Genomic DNA, 23,366 nt, shown 5'->3' with positions numbered 1-23,366 from the left:
AATAGGACATTTTCTCTGGGGCCAATTTCTACTATTATTAAAAAATGTTTACTTATGGAAGTATCAAGGAACGTCAGTGAAAGCTGTTAACTGGAAATTATTGGAAGTGGGGAAGAGTGAATTGTGGAGGCAGGGGAAGAGAAAGCATATTCTAAGAAAAACATATCTAAGGTGCTGTAGTGAAACCCCTAGATACAGTTACTGTTAGAAAAATGGAGGCGCATAGAAAAGGAATAGGCCAGTCTAGATTGTCAGGAGGTGAGGACTGTTTATTGAGGAACAGTAAAGGGCACAGACTTTCCCATGGGATTGGAGGTTGTGCCTCTGAGCTGGGACAGGGGGTTTAATGGGGTCTAAGCCGGGGTGAGGGGGGCAGAAATTAATACAAAAGCCATTGGGTCGAGGGAAGTAGGGGCTTACAGGTTGAGCCCACAATGGGATGTTTACAGCTAGGCTTTGGTAGCTTACCCTGCTGGAGTCAGTCAGGTGGTTTACCTGGTACCTGTATGCACTTGGGGACAACAGGATGGGAGTCAATCCTTCGTATTCCAGCTTTGTTTGGATAAAGGCCTAGAGGGGTGAACCACATCCTCCAGTCATGAACCAAAAGGTAAAAGAATGACATGAAAGCAGATGGGAAGAAGATGGGCATGCGCAGGAGTAGGGATGGGATCGTGATGTGGGAAACAGGAAGACTGTAGTCCAGGACAGTGTAAAGTGAGACCTTATCTCAGAACCAGCAAAAAAAGAGCCTGCCGGCCTGGCAAGTGCAAAGCCCTAATTTCAATGCCCCAATCATTGAAAAGAAAAAGTTCTTTCATGTTAAAGTCGATTGTAAACTCAGCTGAAGGGGCCAAACAAAGAGGTTCTGATCTTTCATATACATGCTCTCCAGCAACACACCAGTTCAATATTTCTCATTCTTGTAATTCCTGTAGGAATTCCCCCCATAACTTCAGTAAACTCCTGTTGCTGTGTTAGGTCAGGAGAATCCAAACTCTATTAATTTGTTTTAAGCAGCTAGTCCTCAGCAACAAGCTGGATCCTCCTCCCCATCCCCCCTTAGGCAGTAGTGTGATTTGAATTCAAGCCCTGAGGCTTGCTAGGAAGGTGCTCTGAAGCCACACTTCAACCCTTTTTTAAAAGATAGTCTCTGGGCTATGATCTACTTAGGCCTACCCTAGAGTTTGGATGACAGGCACTGGTTCCTCCTGCAAATGTCTTGAGATAGTCTCACTGACCAGTAACCTTGATCCTCCCATTCTCAGCCTCCCACCAGCTGGGATCATGGATATGACCCTGTGCGCAACTATTGGCTGTGAAGGTCTCTCAAGCTTTTTGCTGAAACTGGCCTTGAACAGCATTCCTCCCAATATTAGCCTCCCAAAAAAGCTAGGATTGGGCCGGGAGTTTGGCCTAGTAGTAGAGTGCTTGCCTAGCATGCACGAAGGCCTGGGTTCAATTCCTCGGTACCACATACATAGGAAAAAGCCAGAAGAGGGGCTGCAGCTCAAGTGGTAGAGTTCTAACCTTAAGAAAGTCCAAGGACAGTGCTCAAGCCCTGAGCTCAAGCCCAGGACTGGCAAAAAAAAAAAAGCAAAGTGGAATCATTTAAAAATGAATTTCCACAACAGAAAAAAGCTAGGATTACCTGATTCTGTGGCTCATGCCAATTTATAATCCTAATTATTCTGAGATCTTCAAATTAACCTTTGAAAGCAGCCATGCAGACAAATCTGGGAGGCTTTCATCTCCAATTAACTAGAAGTGAAGGCATCATTTGAGTACTAAGTAGAGCACCATCTATGAGCACAAAGCTAAGAGAACAAGAGCCTGAGTTCTAGACTGACTATTAGCGCACACACACACACACACTCCCCCAAATAGATAGGCAGGAGTCCCTGGCTCCCATGTTGCTTTTAAAGATAGTCCTCAGGCTGCCTATAGAGTTCTGTGGTTAAAGTTACTTGTTGGCGTCTACATTGATAGATCTGGATTTCAATATTATTGACTTTGTCTAATCACACATCCCCCAAAACTTTGTTAGTTATCTTACCTCCTTTCCTATTGTTGTATGCTTACATTAAAAAATTCAATTCTTAATTTAGTGTGATGTTGTAGGTAAGGATAGAGTGCTTGCTTAGCATGTATGAGCCCAGTACTGAGAACACTCCCCTCCCCCCATTAAAAAAGTATTAATTTGATCTACTTTTTCTCTTGGAATACCCCATCAAAATTTCTATGACTGTGAAAAGCTATTTTATAGTCCCTTTTAGTTTCAATTTTCTGCCACTGATTCCCTGCCTCAGCCACCTGAATGATTTTTTTGGTCCTGTCCTATTATCAATGTAAATGCAAAACTCAGTTCCTCACACAACTCACACACCTAGTCTATACAAAAACTTGAAGTGGGGGCACGAGTTCACTTGCTTCAAAGCACAAAAAGAACACTTGCCATAATAATCTGGATCCTCTACCTAGAAAACTTGTTTAAAATTTCTCCTCCAAGGTAATGTTCCCCACTCCTCCTTGCTTTTTTTTTTTTTTTTTGCCAGCCCTGGGCTTGAGCTCAGGGCCTGAGCACTGTCCTTGGACTTTCTCAAGGCTAGAGCTCTACCACTTGAGCCTCACCACCATTTCTGGATTTTTTTTTTCTATGTTAAGCAGAACTTCTGCTTAAGTGGTAGGACATCAGCCTTGAGCAAAAACGCTAAAGGACAGTACTCAAGCCCTGGGATCAAGCACACACACACACTACTGTATGCATCCTGGCCAGGTTTGCTCCTTCATCTTCTCTTTGTATGTTAATAATTCTGTGTTCCTTGTCTCCTCCATTAGTCGTCCAGTCCCATTTCCGTTACTCAGTTCTTGTTGCTAGTTTTTTTCTTTTCTAGAAAGGACATTCTTCTCTCCTGACTATCCTCAGTCCTATAGGAGGCCTCACTTTTCATGCCACCTAAGGGGGGAAAAAAATCCATTCTCATTTTTTCCCTCCAAAGACGATAGTTAGAAAAGCCAACGGACACTAAGACTACTGCTACAAGGTCAAGAGCATCAGTTCAGCGGGTTACACCTCCGCATCCACTCGCAGGTTCAAGAACACTTCCTTCCCCCTTCCCCGGAAACGGAAAAAGGAAAAGGAAAGTGGCGGAACCCCCCTTTTAGGGATTTGTTTCCGGCAGATTGCCCGATGGGTGACTCCCACTGACCGGCGCCAACTGGCCTGTAGAACCATCGCTCTCATTCCGCTCGGCTTGCCATTGGTCCGCTCTGGCTCCGCCCCCTGAGCAGGGCGGGAGATTCCGTGGTAGCGCGCGGTCTCCTCTAGCCTCCTGCGGGGCTCCGCGGGCTCCGAGTCCGTGCGCGCGGTGGCGCGGTTTGGGAGAAATCGGCATCTGAGGTCCCGGCCGGAGGTGTCTTCCCCGCAACCGGCCGACCGCGACTCGGCAGGGCGGCGCGAACAGCCAGCGCTCCGGGGAGACCTCGCACTGGGGACACCCGGCTTCTCTTCCTGGACTCGTGAGGTGAGTGCTGGCGGGCCCGGCCCTGCGTTCCAGCCGGGGTTCCCGCGTCCAGGCTCGCGGGTCTCAGGGCTTCGCTGGGCGCAGCGCTGGGGAGGGTCGCGGCGCCTCCCACTTGCCCTTTGGTGGGCCCGCGTGGGGAGCAGCCAACTGGACCGCAGAGGGAGGCGTGGGGCCCAGGTCCGTAAGTAAGTGAAGAAGGGGTGAGAGGCTGGGTCTGAAGGACCGTCTGTCTGTCTGTCTAGCGGGGTGAGGCCTTTTGGGCAAGCGACGCCCGATAGCAACCTGGCTGCCTCTGCATGCTAAGGGAAGTGCTCGGATCTGTTAGGAAGGAAGGAGAACGTGCCCAAACTGCCTCTGGGGCTAGCTAGCACCTGGGTGTCATCTCAGCCTGGATGCTCCAGACAAGTCCTGTCACTTCCCCCCACATTGCTTGGTTCTAAATGTTGATAAACCGGTATCTTCCGGTAAGCCTCTTTAAATGAAGGGTATTGAAGCACCGCCTTGCATTTAAAGGTTGAAATCCTATTAGAACCATTACACGGATTAAATTGCACTCTCGGGATAAACAACATGACCTTAAAGTACTGTTGTGCATTGGCATGAATGTTCAGTGGTCATCACCCATGTGGAATGAAATGCAGGCATGTGTTTGGTTACGTTGAGAAGTGAATAGTACCAATACTAAGAAGCATTTAGTGAACACATTAGGCAAGTGATATTTTTTGTTGTTGTTTGAACTGTGTTGCTGTGTAGTCCAGGCTGGCCCCAATCTTGGTGTTCTCCTGACTTGGTCCCCTGATTAATTACTGAAATTACAAGCATGTACCACTACACTGGCTGCACAGTCTTAATTTAATCTTCATGACTTTGGACAAAGCCATACATTTGTGTATTTGAGATTTGAACTTAAGTTTATCGGATATTACAGTTGGTGCTTAACTGCTAATCTATACTGCTTTTAAGGTGGCTTGTGGGGCTTCAATTCTGGGCCTGGGCACTGTTCTTGAGCTCTTCAGCTCAAGCGTAGCACTCTTCCACTGAGCCACAGTGCCACTTTCTTTTGTTGGTTAATTGGAGATTAATTGTGCCCTGGGTGGCTTTGAACCACAGTCCTCAGATCTCAGCCTCCTGAGTAGCTAGGATTGAAGGCATGAGCCACTGGTGCAAGACTAATTGTGTGAGTTTTGATGAATAATGTTTAACCTCAGTTTGCTTATGTGAAAATTGGAAAGTTACTCCTACACACATGCACTCAAGTATACACATACCTGAAAGACTGGAATGTAATGAGCTGGTGAGTGGAGATGTGTCTAATATAGTGCATAATGTATGACAACCACAAACCTGTTTTTCAACAAATATAAAGAAATTGTTACATTTATGTTATACAAATACTATGTTAAATGCATTAAACTTTTTCTCAGGTGTATACAGATTTCTTTCAATATTGCTCCTAGAAAAATGGCCCAAGGACATGTTTTACTCCCGTGGTTATATAAATTGTGGATGAAGTGGTAGAATGCTTATCTAGCAAGTACAATACTCTTGAGTTAAAACCTCAGTACTGCCAATAACAATAGCAAATTATGGCTTCTCTGTTTATTTTCTTTATATAACTCATAAAGTTATACAGATTAAATTAGAATACGTGTAAAGTACTCAAAACTATGTATAGAACATAATAACTGATTAAGACTGGAAATGTGGCCTAGTAGTAGAATGTTTACCTAGAATGCATGAAGCCCTTGGTTGGATTCTTGTGTACACATACACGCAAAAAAGCTGACTCAAGTGGTAGAGTACTAGCCTTGAGCAAAAGAAGCTCAGGGACAGTGCCCAGGCCCCGAATTCAGGCCTCAGGACTGACAAAACCAAAACAGCAACAAAAACAACAACAAACTAAGTTTTCTCCTTTCAGTGTCCCCTTGCTCACTCTGGATCTTTTCAGTTTCAGGACTTTCTGGCCAAAATGATAATGGTCATTTTGTCCTTCACTATGCCTTTATAAAAGCTTTAGCTTTGTAAGCATGTTTGTTCATCATGTTTATTAGAATTCATGAACTTCGGGATTTTACTCTGTTGTTTTATTTTTTGTATTTATTGACCCTGACAGTTCTTTTTCCAGTTACAGGCAACTCGGTCTGAATTATTCAGCTACAGAATGTATAGCTCCTTAAAAGGTAATGAAACAGAAAGAAGTCATTTAAGTGTAACAGTTGTAAAAAAAAAAAATTGACAATTTATCTGAGTGCAAGTAGCTTAGGAGATGCTCAGTAGTTTTGTAATAAGAAAAGGCAAACTCAGGATTTATGAGAGAGAATGAGACAAAAATTTCAGAAAAACAAGTATAGTTTACATTTCTCAGGCTAAACTGATTAAGTAGCTGTAGTTGGAATTGTTAGTTTTAGTCCATTAACGTAAGTTTTGAAAGCAGATTTTGTCAGTATAAGGGGCAAGACTGATGGAAGGAGTGACGTTGATCAAGATGTATTATACTCAGAATTCATATTTTGAATTGCAGCCTCATTGTGCAACTATTTAAAAATATATTTAATATAAAAATATGTTGTTAGAATAGAACCGATCAAGCTTTTGCTTGTCTATCTGAAGTTTAATTAGCTAGGAACTGACTATAGTGCTTTTGAGATGCACATTTACTCATTTACTATTGAGTTATCATGATGCCTAGAAAGCCATAATTGTGATTGTAAAATATTTGGCAAGCATGCAGTATAAGTAAAGGGAGGGCCAGAAGTGTGGTGTAGCATGCACGAAGCCCTGGGTTCGATTCCTTGGTACCACATACACAGAAAAAGCTGGAAGTGGTGCTGTGGCTTAAGTAGTAGAGTACTAACCTTGAGAAAGTTCCCAAGGACAGTGCTCAGGCCCTGAGTTCAAGCCCCAGAACTGGCAAAAAAAAAAAAAAGTAAAGGAAGGTGCTTGAGGTCTGAGATAATAAAGTATATCCATCTAAACTTTCACATTCATCACTCCATTCTGCTAGTGTGATTGTTAGATATGAACTTACTTTAAAAGCAGAATGTTTTCCTGAGATAGTATATTAGTTACTTATTTGAAGTCGACTCTCAAATTGCACACCTCTCTTTCCCTGTACCCTATTTTCAGAGAAAGAATTGAGTTGCCTACAGTAAAAAAAAAACATAATAAAACAGTACATTTTATACTTTAAAATGTTATGTACACCAGTTGTGGATAATTCATACCCATAATCTAGATCTCAGGAGGCTGAGATCTGAGGATCACAGTTCAAAGGCAGCCCTAGTTAGGAAAATTCATGAGACTATTATCTTCAAATAATCACCAAATGACGATGTGACTCAAAGGGTAGAACACCAGCCTTGAGTAAAAAATTCAGCTGAGGGACCACACCCAGGCTTTGAGATCAAGCCCCGATACTAGCACATAAACACATAAAAAAAGTTAAATGAATATATGTGTTCATTTAATGACTGTTCAATTTATGTAGTGATTGGTATGGATTCTTCATCACATTTATTATTTCTTTTTAGGTTGTCCATGATGAGTAAAATGGAGTTAAAAGAAGATAAGATACTGGAGGTTCAGTTTGTGGGAGACGATGATGTTCTCAATCATATTCTTGACAGAGAAGGAGGTACTGATTGTACAGTTGAGATGCTTATGGATTCTATTTCCTTTTAGAAAATATTGTAATTTTGAAAATATAGCACAAAGTAATACAGCAAGGCTAAATAAAGACTGATTTTTAGTTTGCTTCTTTCAAATTTTAGTTGAAATATAAAGTAAACCCTTAAAAATGAAATACTTAGCCAGACGCGGTGGCTCACGCCTGTAATCCTCACTACTCAGAAGCTTGAGATCTGAGGATCAAGGTTCAGAGCCAACATGGACATAAAAAGACCTGAAACTCTTTTATCTCTAATTAACCTCTAGAAAACAGAAAGTGGGGCTTGGCTCAAAGGTAGGGACAGCACCCAGGCTGAGTTCAAGCCCCATGATCCACCAAAAAATGCTCAATAATAGTAAAAAAAAAAAAAAACTACTTTGTGATTTCAATTCATATAATTTCGAACCACTCATACTTTCAAGATAAATGCTTTTTAAATATATGTGCATTGTAGGGGAGTAGAGCGATCAGTACTTTTAGTCAAGGAGAAAACACAGACTTGGGCACTGGTGGCTCTTGCCTGTAATCTAGGAGGCTGAGATCTGAGTATCAGGGTTTGAAGCCAACCCTTGGCAGGAAAGTCCATGAGACTTTATCTCCAGTCAGTTAACCACCAGAAAATGAGAAGTGGTGCTGTGGTTCAAAGTGATAGAGCACTAGCTTTGAGAGAAAAAGCTCTCAGGGCAATGTCCAGGTCCTGAATCTAAGCCCCATGAACAACAAATTAGTTCTTTATAAAGAATTTATATCTGTCATGTTTTAATTCTTTGAATGTTCTTATAGGAACTAAAGTAAAAAAGGAGAAAACCCAGCTTTTGGTTAATCCCAAGAAAATAATAAAGAAGCCAGAATGTGAACTGGAAGAAGGTGACCAGGAAGTCTTAAAGGATCAGAACTACGTGGAAGTTTTGGGAAGAAATGTTCAAGGTATTTGATGGCATTGGTAGTTGGAGACACACAAGCCAAATATTTCCTTCAATTTTTTTCCATCATATATGTTATCTTTGTTTTATTTTTAGACAAGTAATTCTTTTTTTAAAAAATTTTTCTACTTTAGCTTCTAGAATATTTGGGCACTGTCCCTGCGCTCTTCAGCTCAAGGCTAGTACTCTACGGCTGGGGGCCGAGTAACGTCGTGTCTAACTTTAAGCTATGTTGTCGGTAATTACTTTCTGCTAAGAGGCAAGGCAACATGCAAGTGTTACTGCTTTGTGGCGAGGGGCAACAAGGCACGGCGCAGGAGGGCGAGGCGCAGGAGGGAGAGGCGCAAGACTTGATTACCATTGGTTACAAATGTGTTATTTTATCACTCTCTGCTGAGACCTGTAGTGGGAGCAAACACATGGACCTCCCTGTCCTGCCCACCTTTGTGCTGATCCCGATATTAGGAGGGGGACTTCCCGAATAAAGAGGGAGTCCTGCCTTGAGGAACCTGCCTGATGCTTCTGTTTGTGCTCCAGAGAAGGAAGGCTGGGTGTGGGCGGTCTATAGGCTCATCCTGGTCAGGGTGTGTTTTCCCTATCCCTCCTGCTGGTCCAAAGGGACCGGGGACGAAAGACCCTGACACTCTACCACTTTGAGCCACAGTGCCACTTCCTGTTTTCTGGTGGCTTTGAACAATGATCCTTAGATCTCAGCCTCCTGAGTAGCTAGAATTACAGGCATGAACTGCTGGCAGCTAAATAATCCTTTTATTTGTATTTTATAGCAACAGGAAACATATTAGGAACATCTTTCCATTATTCATCCTTTTGCTTTGTGTTGAAGTGTAACCTATGTGTCCTACTTACCTTGACTTAGCTTAATTTTCATAATTTATTAATCCATCTGATCTGAAGGAAAAAAGTCATTGTGTCTGAATAATAAGTTTTTTTTGTGTTAAGAGTTGTATAAACAGGGGGGCTGGGAGTTTGTCCTAGTGGTAGATTGCCTGCCTAGCATGCACAAAGACCCAGGTTCGATTCCTTGGCACCACATACATAGAAAAAAGCCAGAAGTGGTGCTGTGGCTCAAGGGTAGAACTCTAGCCTTGAGGAAAAAGTCCAAGGACAGTGCTCAGGCCTTAATTAAGTTCAAGCCCCACAACTGGGGGAAAAAAAAGATTTGTATAAACAGGATTGTTCTATTTTCTATTTTGTATTTTTAAGTAGTTTGTACATAACTATGTGCTTTCAAACCTTTGGGCAATGTAATGGGGGTATAAATTTTAGTTTAATTAAAAAATCTATTTATTTATATCAGTTTACTTTGCCTCTTTCCCTAAGCACATCTTCCATTTTCTTTTTCAGGATCCTGGAAAAATGGTTCTACTGCAGATGGTGGAAATAAAGTTTACTCTTTTCAGAGTAGAAAACCTCCTGAAAAGATGGCTAAATTAGGTATGTTGCTTTTTAGTATCTGGAGTGAATATGGACTAACAGGAACAACATTCCTCACAATTATCATGTCATTGTATTCTCTAAAAGAGATAAATATTCCCTAAGATTTAGGGAGATATTTGCTTAACAAAGAAAAGATACCATATAAAATATATTAAACACACTTAAGTTTATTATATTTTATTTTGTGCTAGGATGCCTTCTATTCTGAGCTGGAGTGTGAGCCTCTCATTACAGGAATCCATCCTTTGTTGTTCTTTTTTTGTTGTTGTTGTTGATCGTGGGACTTGAACTCTGGGACTGGATACTGTCTCTGGGCTCTTTGTTTTTCTTTTTTTATTGACAGTATATAAGCTTAAGTTCTTAAGTTTTATGAAGTAATGAGTGACAGAGTTTTTTTTTTAAAGTTTTATACACTGTATAAATATATACTGTTTGAAACCAAGCCCGGTGGGTCACGCCTGTAATCCTAGCTACTCAGGAAGCTGAGATCTGAGGATCCCGTTCAAAGCCAGCTTGGGCACTACAAAGCCCGAGAGACTCTTACCTCCAATTAATCACCAGGAAAACAGAAGTGGCATTACGGGTCAAAGGGTAGGGCAGTAGCCTTGAGCTGAAGAGCTCAGGGACACTGCCCACCCCAGAGTTCAAGTCCCATGACCAACAAAAAAAAAAAATACACACACACACACACACACACACACACACACACACACACACACACAGAGCTTGTATTGTAGCAGGGTTGAGAAGGGTTTGGGGGCCAATAAAATGACTTTAACTTACCCAAATGGAACTATTATCTTTTCTATATCTCTTTCTTTTCTTTTTTTTCCTGCCAGTCCTGGGGCTTGAACTTAGGGTCTGGGCCCTCTCCCTGAGCTTTTTTGCTCTAGGCTAGCACTCTACCACTTGAACCATAGCTCTACATCCAGCTTTAATAATTAGGTGTTTTTTGTTTTTTTTTTGTTTTTGTTTTTATTTGAAAGTTTCCTTAAACAGAAATCACCTATTTTTTCTGATGTTTAAACAAGAGAATTGCCATCTGTTTAACACACCATATTATGTTGTATTCATTACTAACTTGTATTGAAGAATTTTAGCCCCAAATAAGACTACACTTTATGGGAAATACAGGTTTGGGGCCTACTTAGGCACTACCACTTGAGCTATACCCAGCATTTTCTGCTTTAGTTGTTTTGGGGTTAGTCTTGAGTTTTTGCCCAGGCCACGCACCATGATCCTGTTTACAATTTCTATGTAGCTGGGATAACAGTGTGCACTGCTATGCCCAGCTATCGGCTGACAGTCTCATCAGCAATTTGCCTGGGCTGGCCTTGAGCCATATTCCTTACCAGCTCCTTCCAAGTAAAGTGTATTTAATTATATAGTTTCTACTTTTTATTTTGCTTTGTTTTTGTGCCAGTCCTGGGCTTGAACTTGGCCTGGACACTGTCTCTGAACTTTTGTGCTCAAGGCTAGCTGGCTACCACTTTAAGTCATAGCTCCTCTGGCCTTTTTTGGTAGTTAATTGAAGATTAAAAAAAAAAAATCTCGGACTGGGAGTTTGGCCTAGTGGCAGAGTGCTTGCCTAGCATGCACAAAGACTGGGGTTCAATTCCTCAGTACCACATACATAGAAAAAAGCCAAATGTGGTGCTGAGGCTCAAGTGGTAGAGTTCTAGCCTTGAGAAAGTCCAAGGACAGTGTTTAGGCCCTGAGCTCAAGCCCAGGACTGGCAAAAAAAAAAAAAAAAAAAAAAAAATCTCATGGACTTTCTTGCCTGGCCTGGCTTTGAATCGTGATCCTCAGAACCTCAGCCTCCTGAGTAGTTAAGATTACAGAAGTGAGCCACTGATACTCAGCTCTGCTTGCTTCTAGACTCTACTTTTTGACCCTTCTTTACTTTCTGCATCTTCTGTCCACTAGTTATAACTTGCCTCCAGTATATGATAAGATGTAGAAGGAATATATTCGTTGACAAAGGAGAATATGATAATTAGAGAAAACAACGTTGAAGTTACTTGTATTTTGTTTTTTGAAGAATTTATGCATAATTGGAACCTAAAAGATGTTGTGGGAAGACAAACAGTAAAAGTAGTACTCAGTACTACTTTTTTTTTGGTCAGTGTGCTAGTTTTCTATTTTTAATAACTTATATAAGGCTGGGAATGTGGCTTCGTGGTAGAGTGCTTGCCTAGTATGCATGAAGTCCTGATTCCTCAGTACCATATAAACAAACAAAAAAAGAACTGGTACAGAACATGGCCTAGTGGTAGAGTGCTTGCCTAACATGTATGAAGCCCTAGGTTTGAGTTTTCCAAACAACATACACAGAAAAAGCCAGAAGTCGTGCTGTGGCTCAAGCGCTAGCCTTGAGAAAGCCCAAGGAGAGTGCCCAGTCCATAAGGTCAAGCCCTAGAACTGGCAAAGAAAAAAAAAAGAACTTACATAAGTGAAATAGGCTGCTTCTCATTATAACTGCTGTGTTTACTAATAAACTGTTAATTTATTTTTTGATCTGGTTACAGCTTCAGAACTTGCAAAAACCCCAAGAAAAAGTTTTTCATTGAATTTGAAGAATGAGTCTGAAATTACAATAAACATTCCTCAAAGTAGCAAGGGTAAGATTTTACTGCAATTCTTTGAAAAGAAATTCATAATTGCTTCATATGAGAGTGTGTTACTTTTTTTTTCTTATCTCAGTGTATTTTTGGAAATTTATTCAACAAAATGTAGCTAATGTAACCTGTCTATACCATACTTACCTGTCAATGAAGAAGAAAAATTTCTGTGCTATCTGAAGTTGGTTTACAGGGTTATCTAGAAATAGCCATTGGGGCCCGCTGCCATTGGCTTGAGTTAGTCGCTCAAGGAAGATTTGACTTTGGCATGTACTGTGAAATAAAACTTTAGGGATTTAGAAGTTGTGTAGATTATGTAACTGATTTTATTTTTTTTTTCCAGTCCTGGGCTTGAGCTCAGGGCCTGAGCTCTGTCCTTGGACTTTTTTCAAGGCTAGAGCTCTACCACTTGAGCCTCAGCACCACTTCCAGTTTTTTTCTGTATATGTGGTACCGAAGAATCGAACCGGGTCTTCGGGCATGCTAGGCAAGCACTCTACCACTAGGCCAAACTCTCGGCCCCTGATTTTTGTTGTTGTATATGTATGTTGTTTCTCCTTTCTTCTTTCTTCCTTTCTTTCTCTTTCCCTCCTCACCGTTCTCCCTCTCTCTTTCTGTTTTTTTTTTTTTTTTTTGCTATTTTTTTTTTTTTAAATTCAGCACTGTCCTTGAGTTTTCTCAAGGTTACTGCTCTACCATTTGAGCCACAGCACCTCTTTTTGCCTTTTCTGTATGGAAATTAAACTCAGGGCTTTGTGTATGCTAGACAGACATTCTACCACTAGGCTATACTCCCAAGTCTTCTTTCTATGGGGTCATTCAACTAAGGACCTTGCTCTTACTAGGCAGGTACTTAGCACTTGAACCATACTCCTTTTTTGCTTCAGTTTGTTTCTCAGATAGGGAACTGAATTTTTGTCTATCCCAGACTTGAACCACAGTCTTCCTATATCCACCTCTAGAATAGCTGGAAAAATACTATAGGAGCTTGTCTTTTTTTTTTTTTTTCTCTTCTCCAGTCCTGGGACTTGAACTAAGGGCCTGAGCATTGTCCTTGGGCTTTTTCCTCAAAGCTACCACTATGAGCCACGGCACCACTTCCCACTTTTCTATGTATGTGGTACTGAGGAATGGAACCCCAGTCTTTGTGCATGCTAAGCAAGCGCTCTACCACTAGGCCAAACTCCTAGTCCCACAAGCTTATTTTTTTATTTTTTCTTTCTATATTGGATTTGGGACTTAAGGCCACTTAGTAAGGTGGTCTACTGTAGTACCATGTTGCCAGCCTAAGTTTTTGCAAGTTATTTGCACAATACTAATGCCTAAGTTATGATCCACCTACTTTAGGCTTCCTCTGCTTGTTGGAGTCCAAGGCTTGTAGCATCTCATCCAGACTGTGGAAATGGAGTGTTTTGGATTTTTCTGCCAAAGCTCGTTTGGAACATTCATCTTTTCAGTTTCAGTCTTCCATGTAGCTTGTGATGGGCAGGCATACTACTGCACCCTGTGGGCGTTGGGAAGGGGGTCTTACTAACTTCTGCCCTGGCTGATCTCTATCACTGTCCTGTTAGGACTTGAATTCAGGGCCTGAGCACTCTGCCTGAGCTTTTTCACTTAAAGCTAAAACTCTACCACTTGAGCCACAGCTCCATATTCAACTCTTTGGAGAGTAACTGGATATAAGAGTCTCATTGACTTTCTTACCCTGACTTGCTTTAAACATCAATTCTTACATCTCAGTCTTCTGAATAGCTAAGATTACAGGCATGAGCCACCAATGCCTGGTAAAGCTTGTGTTTGGAGGTAAGGTTTTGCTCACCTTTTACTAGCGCTGGCTATCCTAAATATGGGAGATTGTAATCATACACCACTGTGCCTGAGCCCCAAAGAGCCATTCTAATAATAAAAATGAAAAAAAAAAATAGTTCCTTTTTTTCTTTTGCCAGTCCTAGGGCTTGGACTCGGGGCCTGAGCACTGTCCTTGGGCTTTCTCAAGGCCCTACCTCTTGAGCCACAGCGCCACTTGCGGCTTTTTCTATGTATGTGGTACTGAGGAATTGAACCCAGGTCTTTGCGAATACTAGGCAGGCACTCTACCACTAGGCCAAACTCCCTGCTCTCCATTGTTTTTTTGTTTTGTTTTTTGGTTATTGTTGGAATGCTGTAAAGATGTAGAAAATAGCTGCTACTAATAGGAGTAGCCATCAGCACTGATAATTTAGCCTCTAGTGGAGATGGAGTTAATTGAGAACTCAAGTACATGAAATAAAGTTCTGTGCAGAAAGTACAGATTGATTGCTTTTAAATAAAGTTAGAGTGTGATTTAAAAAATGAAGTATTTGTGGTAAATATGACTTTTTGTTTCAGAGTATTCTGCGTCAGACAGAGTTCAGCAGAAGGTAAGAAATTGCCTAAAAACAAGCAAAAACTTTATAGGTTTATGAATAAGACATGATGAAAATAGCCATCTCATCTCTTTATTTATATAGCATTTTATAATTTATACACATTTACCAATTACCAGTTACCTGACTTACAGGTAAAGAATTTGAGGTTTAGAAAGGTGAAGTGACTCCCCTAATTTTACCTTAGACGGAATAAAGATGACAATGAGCCAGTTCTTTAGTCAAAAGTTAATTTTTATTTTTTGTCAGTTGTGGGGCTTGATCTCAGGGCCTGGACGCTGTCCCTGAGGTCTTCAGCTCAAGGATAGTGCTCTACCACTTCCAGTTTTCTGGTGGTTAATTTGAAATAAGACTTTTTGTTCCCAGGCTGGCTTTGAAATGTGATCCTCAGATCTCAGCCTCCTGAGCAACTAGGATTACAGGCATGAGCCACCAGCATCCGGATAGATTTTTTGTTGTTGTTGTTTTTTGATATGTCACAACTATCTTGGTATTGTATATTCAAATTTAATGGCATTTAAGTATTCTGTGACACTTCATACTTTTTAGAAAGTTAGTAGTAGCTGGGTGCCAGTGGCTCAGCCTGTAATCCTAGCTGTTGGGGTCCTTTGTCCCTGGTTCCTCTCAACTAGTAGGAGGGATGGGGAAAAACATGCCCCAACCAGGACAAGCCTCAAGAGGAAAGGGCTCATGACCTCCCGCACTCAGCCTTCCTTCCCCGGAGCACGAACAGAGACGCCATGCAGCTTCATCAAGGCAGGAAAATCTCTAATAAAATCCCCTTCCTGAATAACTCCCTCCAGCTAATATACCCTCACTCTAGGTCCCAGCAGAGTGATAAACAACACATTTGTAACCAATGATAAGCAAGTCTTGCACCCTGCCTCCTGCACCTTGCCTTGTCTCAGCAGAAAGTTATTAGACATGGCGTTACTCGCCCCCCAACCTCTCCCCCATCTTTATTTTAGAAAAAAGACAAAACCTAGGATATGTGGGGCTACCATCATATCAGATTGACTGTGCCTGTCTTAGGTGTCTCCAAGCTCGCTAATCTTCTTACCCATCATGGGATCACCAAGTCCTTTTTACTTGGCTCCTGTCTTAGGTTGATAGGCTAACAGCGGGGACTTGCCCGTCTTTGACTACCAGCCGTCCATTTAAGCAAATCAGACCTGAGGGGATGAACCTATTTCCATGGGAGCAGATGCCTGTCGTATTAGCATTCACTTTCTGCGTCGACTTTGTAGGCAAGCAATATAGACATCTTACAATTATAGTGCATAAAAATAAATCCAAACCGATCACTCCTGCCCATTTTTGATCAAGTCCCAAAATAGTCTTAACCAATCACCCAAAGTTAGAATATTAACATGTGTCATTTGTGCACATAACAATCCAGTCCTCAACATGCTGATTAATGGCTTAGTCAAAGCATTCTCTGTAGGAACCGCAGTGGCAAGGGCAATACTCGTGGCAGTAACAGCAGCTACAGATATGGCAATGGTCCCACCACAGCCAGGAAAATACCAAAGTCTTTTTTTACTGATGAGCGGGAAAGCATTCTCCTCCACCTGTACAGGCACTGGTATATACTGAGGGGCTCTGACTACAACAGCCAGAGAAAACAGGAAAACATTCCAACATTAACTAAGAGAACAACAGTATTGAAACCAATAGAAAAAACAAAGACTATCACACAAGCCATAGGGAATAGCAGGGCAATGGAAGAATTAGAAGAGTCTTCCAGTCCCCCTCCTTTTTGTTTTAAACTACTGTCTCCCATGTCTCTAATTTGTCCTATCTCACCTTCCAAAAATGACTCTGGTCCCTTCATTTTAAGGGGGTTATGGACGAAGATCCATTTTCTGTAACTTCTTCAAGCTCACTCAAGGGTGTTGTTTCTATAGTTTGCCAGGGACCCTAAAAAGTTTTAACCTGTTTTCAGCTATGGGCGGCGGTTCCCTATTTTGCAGTTCTGCACCCAAGCACAGGCTTTCTAAATCACTACCACTTAATTCTTTCTCAAGTATTTTTCCAAGCGTCTCTGCGCTTCTTTTCACCTGTTCTTAAACTGTTTACTCCCGTATAACTTGCCACATAGTTTAGACTTAGATTTACCCAATTGCCTTTGTTTTTCAAGTATAAATTTATTATTTAGCATGCTACTTGCCCAAAATTAATATCGGTCATTCCGGTCTGAACCCATTCCGGTTCTATTCTAAAATCCTTTTCATACACACATTCATACTGGGACAGCACCCAGGCCTACAGTTTAAGCCCCACAATCAACAACAACAACAAAATCTTGATTCCAGTGTGTTGCTGCTACATGTCTGTCATCCTAGAATTCAGGGCAGCAGAGGCAGGCGAAACATGGGTTTGGGCCCAGCCAGGTTTAGATAGTGAGACCTTGTCTCAAAAAGAAAAGGGGAAAATAAAAGGTTTATTATTCAAGTTATAGTACAGTTCATACATACATTACAAATGTCTAGAATTCAATTTCTAGAAATACTGTAGTAGCACTGTAAACTTCTGTACAATGTTTTTATTGCACAATTTGTTTCAGCAAATTCATTTGTCATCTTCTAGTTTTAGGAACTGGCTCATCTAGTTCTAACATTGTCTATTGAAAGCAAAAGGTTCTTCTTTTTCCACTTTTTTCTTACAGGTCATTAACTTCCATTATGTTTTTTGTTTGTTATGCTTTTTCTTGTTAAACAGAACAATGACAAAAATGAATTTCTCTCAACACCATCTCATAATCTAAGAAAAAGATTAATAGGTACGTATTTCTTTTTATGTGCACTCTTTATAAAATTAACATTCAAATAGGATCCATAATGGTTAAGTGCACAGATTTTAAACTTGAAGTGCTTAGATATTTTTTTATTTTTATTTATTTATTTATTTTTTGCCAGTCCTGGGCTTGAGCTCAGAGTCTGAACACTGTCCTTGGACTTTCTCAAGGCTAAAGCTCTACCACTTGAGTCTCAGCATCACTTCTGGCTTTTCTCTATGTACGTGGTACCGAGGAAGCAAACCTGAGTCTTCAAGCATGCTAGGCAAGCACTCTACCACTAGGCCAAACTCCCGTCCCCGGTGCTTGGATTTTTCTTAAATCTTTGGCTGGCCACTTCTAGGTCCTCATTGTGCCTCAGTTGTTTCAAGCCTGTACATTGGGCATAATAATGGTACTAATCCAGAATTGTTTTGCAGACCAATTGAAGTAAAGGACATCAGACATACCTATTTAGTCTTGGATCTTGATATAAGCCTAATAGATAAGTTAGTTGCTGCCTTTTATTCTTATAATCATTACAATTCCTATATTCCTTAAGGGGAGGAGTATAGGTTTCTAGTTAATCTTTTTAATTCATGAACTTAATATTTTTCACATTGAACAGAGTGCATCTTGAGTTCAGTTAACACATCTCTCCAGCCGGGCATGGTGTCTCACACCTGTAATCCTAGCTACTTAAGAGGCTGAGATCTAAGGATTGTGGTTCAAAGCCAGCCAGGGCACTAAAGACCTGGAGACTCTTATCTCCAATTAACCACCAGAAAACTGGAAGTGGCGTTGAGGCTCAAGGGGTAGGGTGGTAGCCTTGAGCTAAAGAGCTCAGGGACAGTGCTCAGGCTCAGAGTTCAAGCCCCTCGACGACAAAAAAATAAAATCATCTCTCTATTGGCCAGGAGTTTGGTCTAGTGGTAAAGTGCTTGCCTAGCTTGCACAAAGACCCAGGTTTGATTCCTCTGTACCACATACATAGAAAAACCTACAAGTGGTGCTATGGCTCAAGTGGTGCTATGGCACAAGCCTTGAGAAAGCCCAAGAACAGTGCTCAGCCCCTGAGCTCAAGTCCAGAACTGGCAAAAGAAAAAGAAAAAAGGTCTTTCCAACAAAATAACATGACTAGTTTGTTTTGAGATACCTTGAAAGTGTTTCTTTTGCTTTATTGCAAAATTATATAATGAAATACTGTAAAATATTCAGAATTATACTAAATGATATTGGAAGTCAAATACAGAAACATGAGTCTTGAACTTTGGGAAGTTACAAAAAGCTTTAGATGTTTGAGTAGTTAATTTCAGAGCAAATGACTTCTTGGCTTTTACATTTCAGAAAGATTCAGTCCTTTTTCTTAGTATTGATCGATAATAATTGTCATCTCATTTAAAATAAAGTCTTCATGTTCTCTTTGAAATTTGGATTTCATGGAGTTCACACTCCATTTTGCATAAGTATAAAAGTAATAATGTTAAGTGATTGGTTATCTGAAGTAGCTAAAGGTAATACATGTAATTATCATTATTACTATTTTATTACAGGACATATGTCCTGTATTTTTTCCTTACTCCAAAGAAGAATTCTCTTTAAAAAGAAGGGAAGGTCTTCCTTCTCAGTCACTACCAAATATATACACCTATGCCTGCATATAAATAAGAGACATTTTCTGGTATTTGCTACTGCTCTTAACCCACACATACACAATTAGCAACATCAGTGCAAATTGGAACACATGATCTACCCAGACCTACTAATGAAGTCTTTAAAAAAAAAAAAAAAAGTAAGCTGTGTGTGGTGGCTCACGCCTGTAATCCTAGCTACTTAGGAGGCTGAAATCTGAGGATCAAGGTTCAAAGCCAGACCAGGCACAAGAGGACCTGAGACTCTTATGTTTAATTAACCTCTAGAAAATGGGAAGTGGGACTTGGCTCAAGAGTAGGGTGGTAGCCTTGAACTGAACAGCTCAGGGACAGCACCCAGGCAGAGTTCAAGCCCTATGACCCCTCCCCCCCCAAAAAAATGGTGTTTGTAATGTATTGGCTTTGTACCATCCTTTGGAAATCATCTATTGTTAATGTACTGACTTGGTTAAAATTATTTCACTAATATTTTGAAAGATAACTAAAAAAGTTAGCTTTTAAGCTGGGTTCTGGTGGCTTATGCTTATAATCCTAGCTACTTAGGAGGCTGAGGTCTGAGGATCACAGTTCAAAGTTAGCCCAGGCAAGAAAGGCTATGAGACTCTTATTTCCAGTCAACCACCAAAGAGCCAGAAGTAGTTGTGGCTCAACTGATAGGGCACCAGCCTTGCAAAAAAGCAATATAAAATTAGATATATCTTTATTTGGTAAGTATAAAAATAACTCCATTGCTTCTGACTAGGTGGTAAGAGTGGTTGTGATTTCCTTGAAAATGTAATTCTTGAATCAATTATGGGATGAAGTAGTGTATGTATTAATAAGTATATACTAGTTTCTGTTTATTGACTACTAGATCAGTTAGGATGACACTTGACAGGCAGCAATAGAAAATCCTACAGTAATGGCTTAAACTGTGAACACTGAAGCAATTTATGTCATTCCAAAAATCTAGATGTATAAGTTCCTTGGTTGATGTTGCAACTCGGCAGTGTTATCTTTTTTATGCTTCCACTAGCATTGTTTTTCTTTTCTTTTTCTTTTGTTTTTTTGCCAGCCTTGGGACTTGAACTCAGGACTAAGCACTGTCCTTGAAATTTCTCTGGGCTAGTGCTCTACCACTTGAGCCACAGCACCACTTCTGGCTTTTTCTGTGTGTGTGGTACCAAGGAATCGAACCCAGGGTTTCATGCATGCTAAGCAAGTACTCTACCACAAGGCCAAACTCCCAGCCCCTCCACTAGCAATTTTTTGTTCGTTTTTACTTTTCAACCATACTATTTTATTTATTTTTTATTGTTTGGGTAATATATAGAGGGTTTACTTCTCATGCATTGATACCCCTTTTCATGTTTTTGTCCCCATTTTCCTCCTTCCACCCCTCCACTAGCATTTTTTATCTGTATGTTTATTTTTTTTCTTTTATTGTAGGTTGTGTGGCTTGAACTCTGGGCCTGGCTATTGTCCCTGAGCTCTTCAGCTCAAGGATAGTGGTCTACTACTTGAGCCAAAGTGCCACTTCAGATTTTCTGATGATTAATTTGAAATAAGAGTCTCACAGAGTTTTGTGCGTAGGCTGGCTTTGAATCTTGATCTACAGGTCTCAGCCTGCTGAGTACAGGCATTACAGGCGTGAGCCACCAGTGCCCGGCTTATATTTCATTATATATAATCTTTACAAGGGCTTATTAAATTAGCTACAACTAGTCTCATTTAATAAAATGAGGAAACTTGTGTTCAAAGAATTTATGTAAGTAGCTCTGAGTAAATCATGAGCAAATAATGACAGAACTAGAATTAAAAGGCTGTTACTTCCAAGCCCACAGTCTTCATTACTCCATCATGACTCTTGTTAAACTATCAAATCTCCCAATTGCTTTTCTCTTCCGCAGTGCCTAAGTCTAATTCTGACAGTGAAAGTGACTATTCTGCTTCCAACTCGGAGGATGATGAAGACATTACAGAGGAATGTGAAGAAGACACTAGTGCAGTAATGTGCAGGCAGAAGATTAAAGCCCAAACTAGAATAGTTTCAGAAACTGTTGGCAAAGGAATTCCTCCTAAGAAAATGAAGAGAGATAAAACAGTAAGTAAAGAGAATGATTTAAAAAAAAGTGCATAAAAGTAATATACCGAGGGGTTATAGTTTCGTAGGTAAGGTAAAGAGTACATTTTTTATTATTTTTTGCCAGTCTTGGCTTGAACTCAGGGCCTGAGCACTGTCCTTGGGTTTTCTCAAAGCTAGAGCTGTACCACTTGAGCCATAGCACCACTTCTAGCTTTTTCTATATATGTGATACTTAGGAATTGAACCCGGGTCTTTGTTCCTGGTAGGCAAGCACTCTACCACTAGGCCAAACTCCCAGCCCCAAGAGTACATTTCTTTTTGGACAATATCACTCTTTGCCTCTCGTTGTCTCCTACTTTTTTTTCCCTCCAATCCCTACCCATCAATTGTATAGTTCATTTTCAGCATAGTGTCTAGTAATTACCACTGCTGTTTATCCATCATCCCTCCATTTCTGTGCCTCTCCTTACACTCCCAAAGACATATAAATGAACAAGCAAGACAAAAAGAAAAGAAAATGAAAGCAGCAAGAAAACCTCAATAGCAGTGAGAACTCTCTTTATCAGCCCAGGTGATTTGGGAATGAGGGAGCAGATTGATAGGGAGAAGAGGAATGTGGTCTAAGTGCTGACTACGTGCATAGTTCAGGCACATCCTCTAGAGTGGAAAGAGAGGAGTGCTTGGAAAGGTGGCTCTCTTAGCAACTTGTCTTATGCTTCTCTCAGGGAAAAACATGCAGTCTTCTAGTATTGTTTGTGTACGTTCTGTTGGTTCTGGTTAAACAGCTAGTGTTTTTGACAGCTGTTCCAAGAGGGTTAGGACCAACTGCAAATTAATGTGAGTTGTAAACTGAAATGTTTCCCTTACTTCCTGTTCCTTAAAAACAAATAAATCGGGGCCGGGAGTTTGGCCTAGTGGTAGAATGCTTGCCTAGCACGCACAAAGACCCAGGTTCAATTACTCTGTACCACATACATAGAAAAAAGCCGGAAGTGGTGCTGAGGCTCAAGTGGTAGAGCTCTAGCCTTGAGAAAGTCCAAGGACAGTGCTCAAACCATGAGCTCAAGCCCAAGATTGGCAAAAAAAAAAAAACAAACCCAAAACAGAAAAAATCTTTTTTTTTTAAGGAAAAAAAAACCTCAAGAAACCTCTTGTTTCTATTTCCTGGAGGCAATAAATCAATACTATTTTGTATGATCAGATGCACATAGATAAGAATGATTTTAATAATACCTCTAAGATAGGCTATACTAAGAATAAACTACAAAATGAATCAAGTCTTTTTTTCCCACTTTTTTAGATTTTTCTCATCTTATACATTCCAATGTTTGTTTCTTTTTGAGCTTTCTGTTCTGACCTATTTCCATATTCATTAATCAATGCCATAATATATACTAAACATGATAACCCAGTTAAGTTGTACAACAATGAACTTTTTTTGTATTTTTTATTGTAATTAATAGAAGGGTTACATTATATTCGCCAGATAAAAGGTGTATTACTTCACAAACATTGATACCCTTATCATGTTTTTGTTCCCATCCCCCCCCACTCTCCCCTCATCTTGTTTTCCCCCCTTTCCTATCCTATTTCAGATAAACAATAAACTTTTAAATTTTAGTTGGGTAATTGGTGGAATCAAACCCAGAGCTTTGTGCATGCTAGGTGAGCACTGTACCATGAGGCCAGGCTCCCAGCCCCAAATTAATGATTTTTAGATTTATATGATTCTAAGAGTTATTTATTTTTATTACTGGACATAAATATCCTTAGTTCTTAGCCTGTATTATTTTAAAAAGAAAATACTATCAAATAGGTAAATTTCTCCAGGTATGGTGGTGTACTGTTATAGGCTAATCTCCTTGTGAGGCTATCTAGTGGGACATGAGTCTCATGAGGACCTTTCTGCCTGGGCTGAGTTTAAAACTGCAATCTTCAGATCTCAGCCTCCTGAGTAGTTAGGATTACAGGTGTGAGCCACCATGCTCAGCTTATTTGAGATTCTTTATAACTGATTTTACTCTTCTACCTTCAGAGTGACTTAGTGGAAGAATATTTTGAAGCTCATAGCAGTTCAAAAGTTTTAACCTCTGATAAAACGCTGCAGAAGCTCAAAAGACCTAAACTGGATCAGGTATGTAACAAAGATGCAAGTTCTAAATCTTCTTTGCAGCTATTAGATGTACTAAATTAGCAACAAGCATAAGTGTCTATAAGCAGAATTATTGCTTTTACCAAGTAAAATACATATTAATGTGATATAATTATTGCTTAT

At 40.4% G+C, this 23,366-nt stretch overlaps 1 protein-coding gene across 1 annotated transcript in view; it reads left to right on the top strand.

Annotated features, from left to right (window-relative positions):
• Positions 1-5,631: 5,631 nt before the first annotated feature.
• Positions 5,632-23,366, top strand: part of Orc2 (origin recognition complex subunit 2) — a 35,767-nt gene continuing 18,032 nt past the window's right edge. The window contains exons 1-9 of the mRNA XM_090354588.1: positions 5,632-5,704; positions 7,055-7,158; positions 7,975-8,118; positions 9,480-9,569; positions 12,101-12,193; positions 14,561-14,592; positions 17,320-17,380; positions 20,916-21,109; positions 23,127-23,225. Of these exons, the coding sequence (XP_090210714.1) occupies positions 7,062-7,158; positions 7,975-8,118; positions 9,480-9,569; positions 12,101-12,193; positions 14,561-14,592; positions 17,320-17,380; positions 20,916-21,109; positions 23,127-23,225 (810 nt within the window). The 5' untranslated portion in view covers positions 5,632-5,704; positions 7,055-7,061. The remainder of the gene's footprint in view (positions 5,705-7,054; positions 7,159-7,974; positions 8,119-9,479; positions 9,570-12,100; positions 12,194-14,560; positions 14,593-17,319; positions 17,381-20,915; positions 21,110-23,126; positions 23,226-23,366) is intronic.

The sequence above is a fragment of the Megascapheus bottae genome, chromosome 21, assembly GCF_031878675.1.
Source record: "Megascapheus bottae isolate mThoBot1 chromosome 21, mThoBot2.hap1, whole genome shotgun sequence".
Taxonomy (NCBI): domain Eukaryota; kingdom Metazoa; phylum Chordata; class Mammalia; order Rodentia; family Geomyidae; genus Megascapheus; species Megascapheus bottae.
The sequence above is the reverse complement of the archived record's forward strand: the minus strand, read 5'-3'. Positions and strand labels throughout refer to the sequence as shown.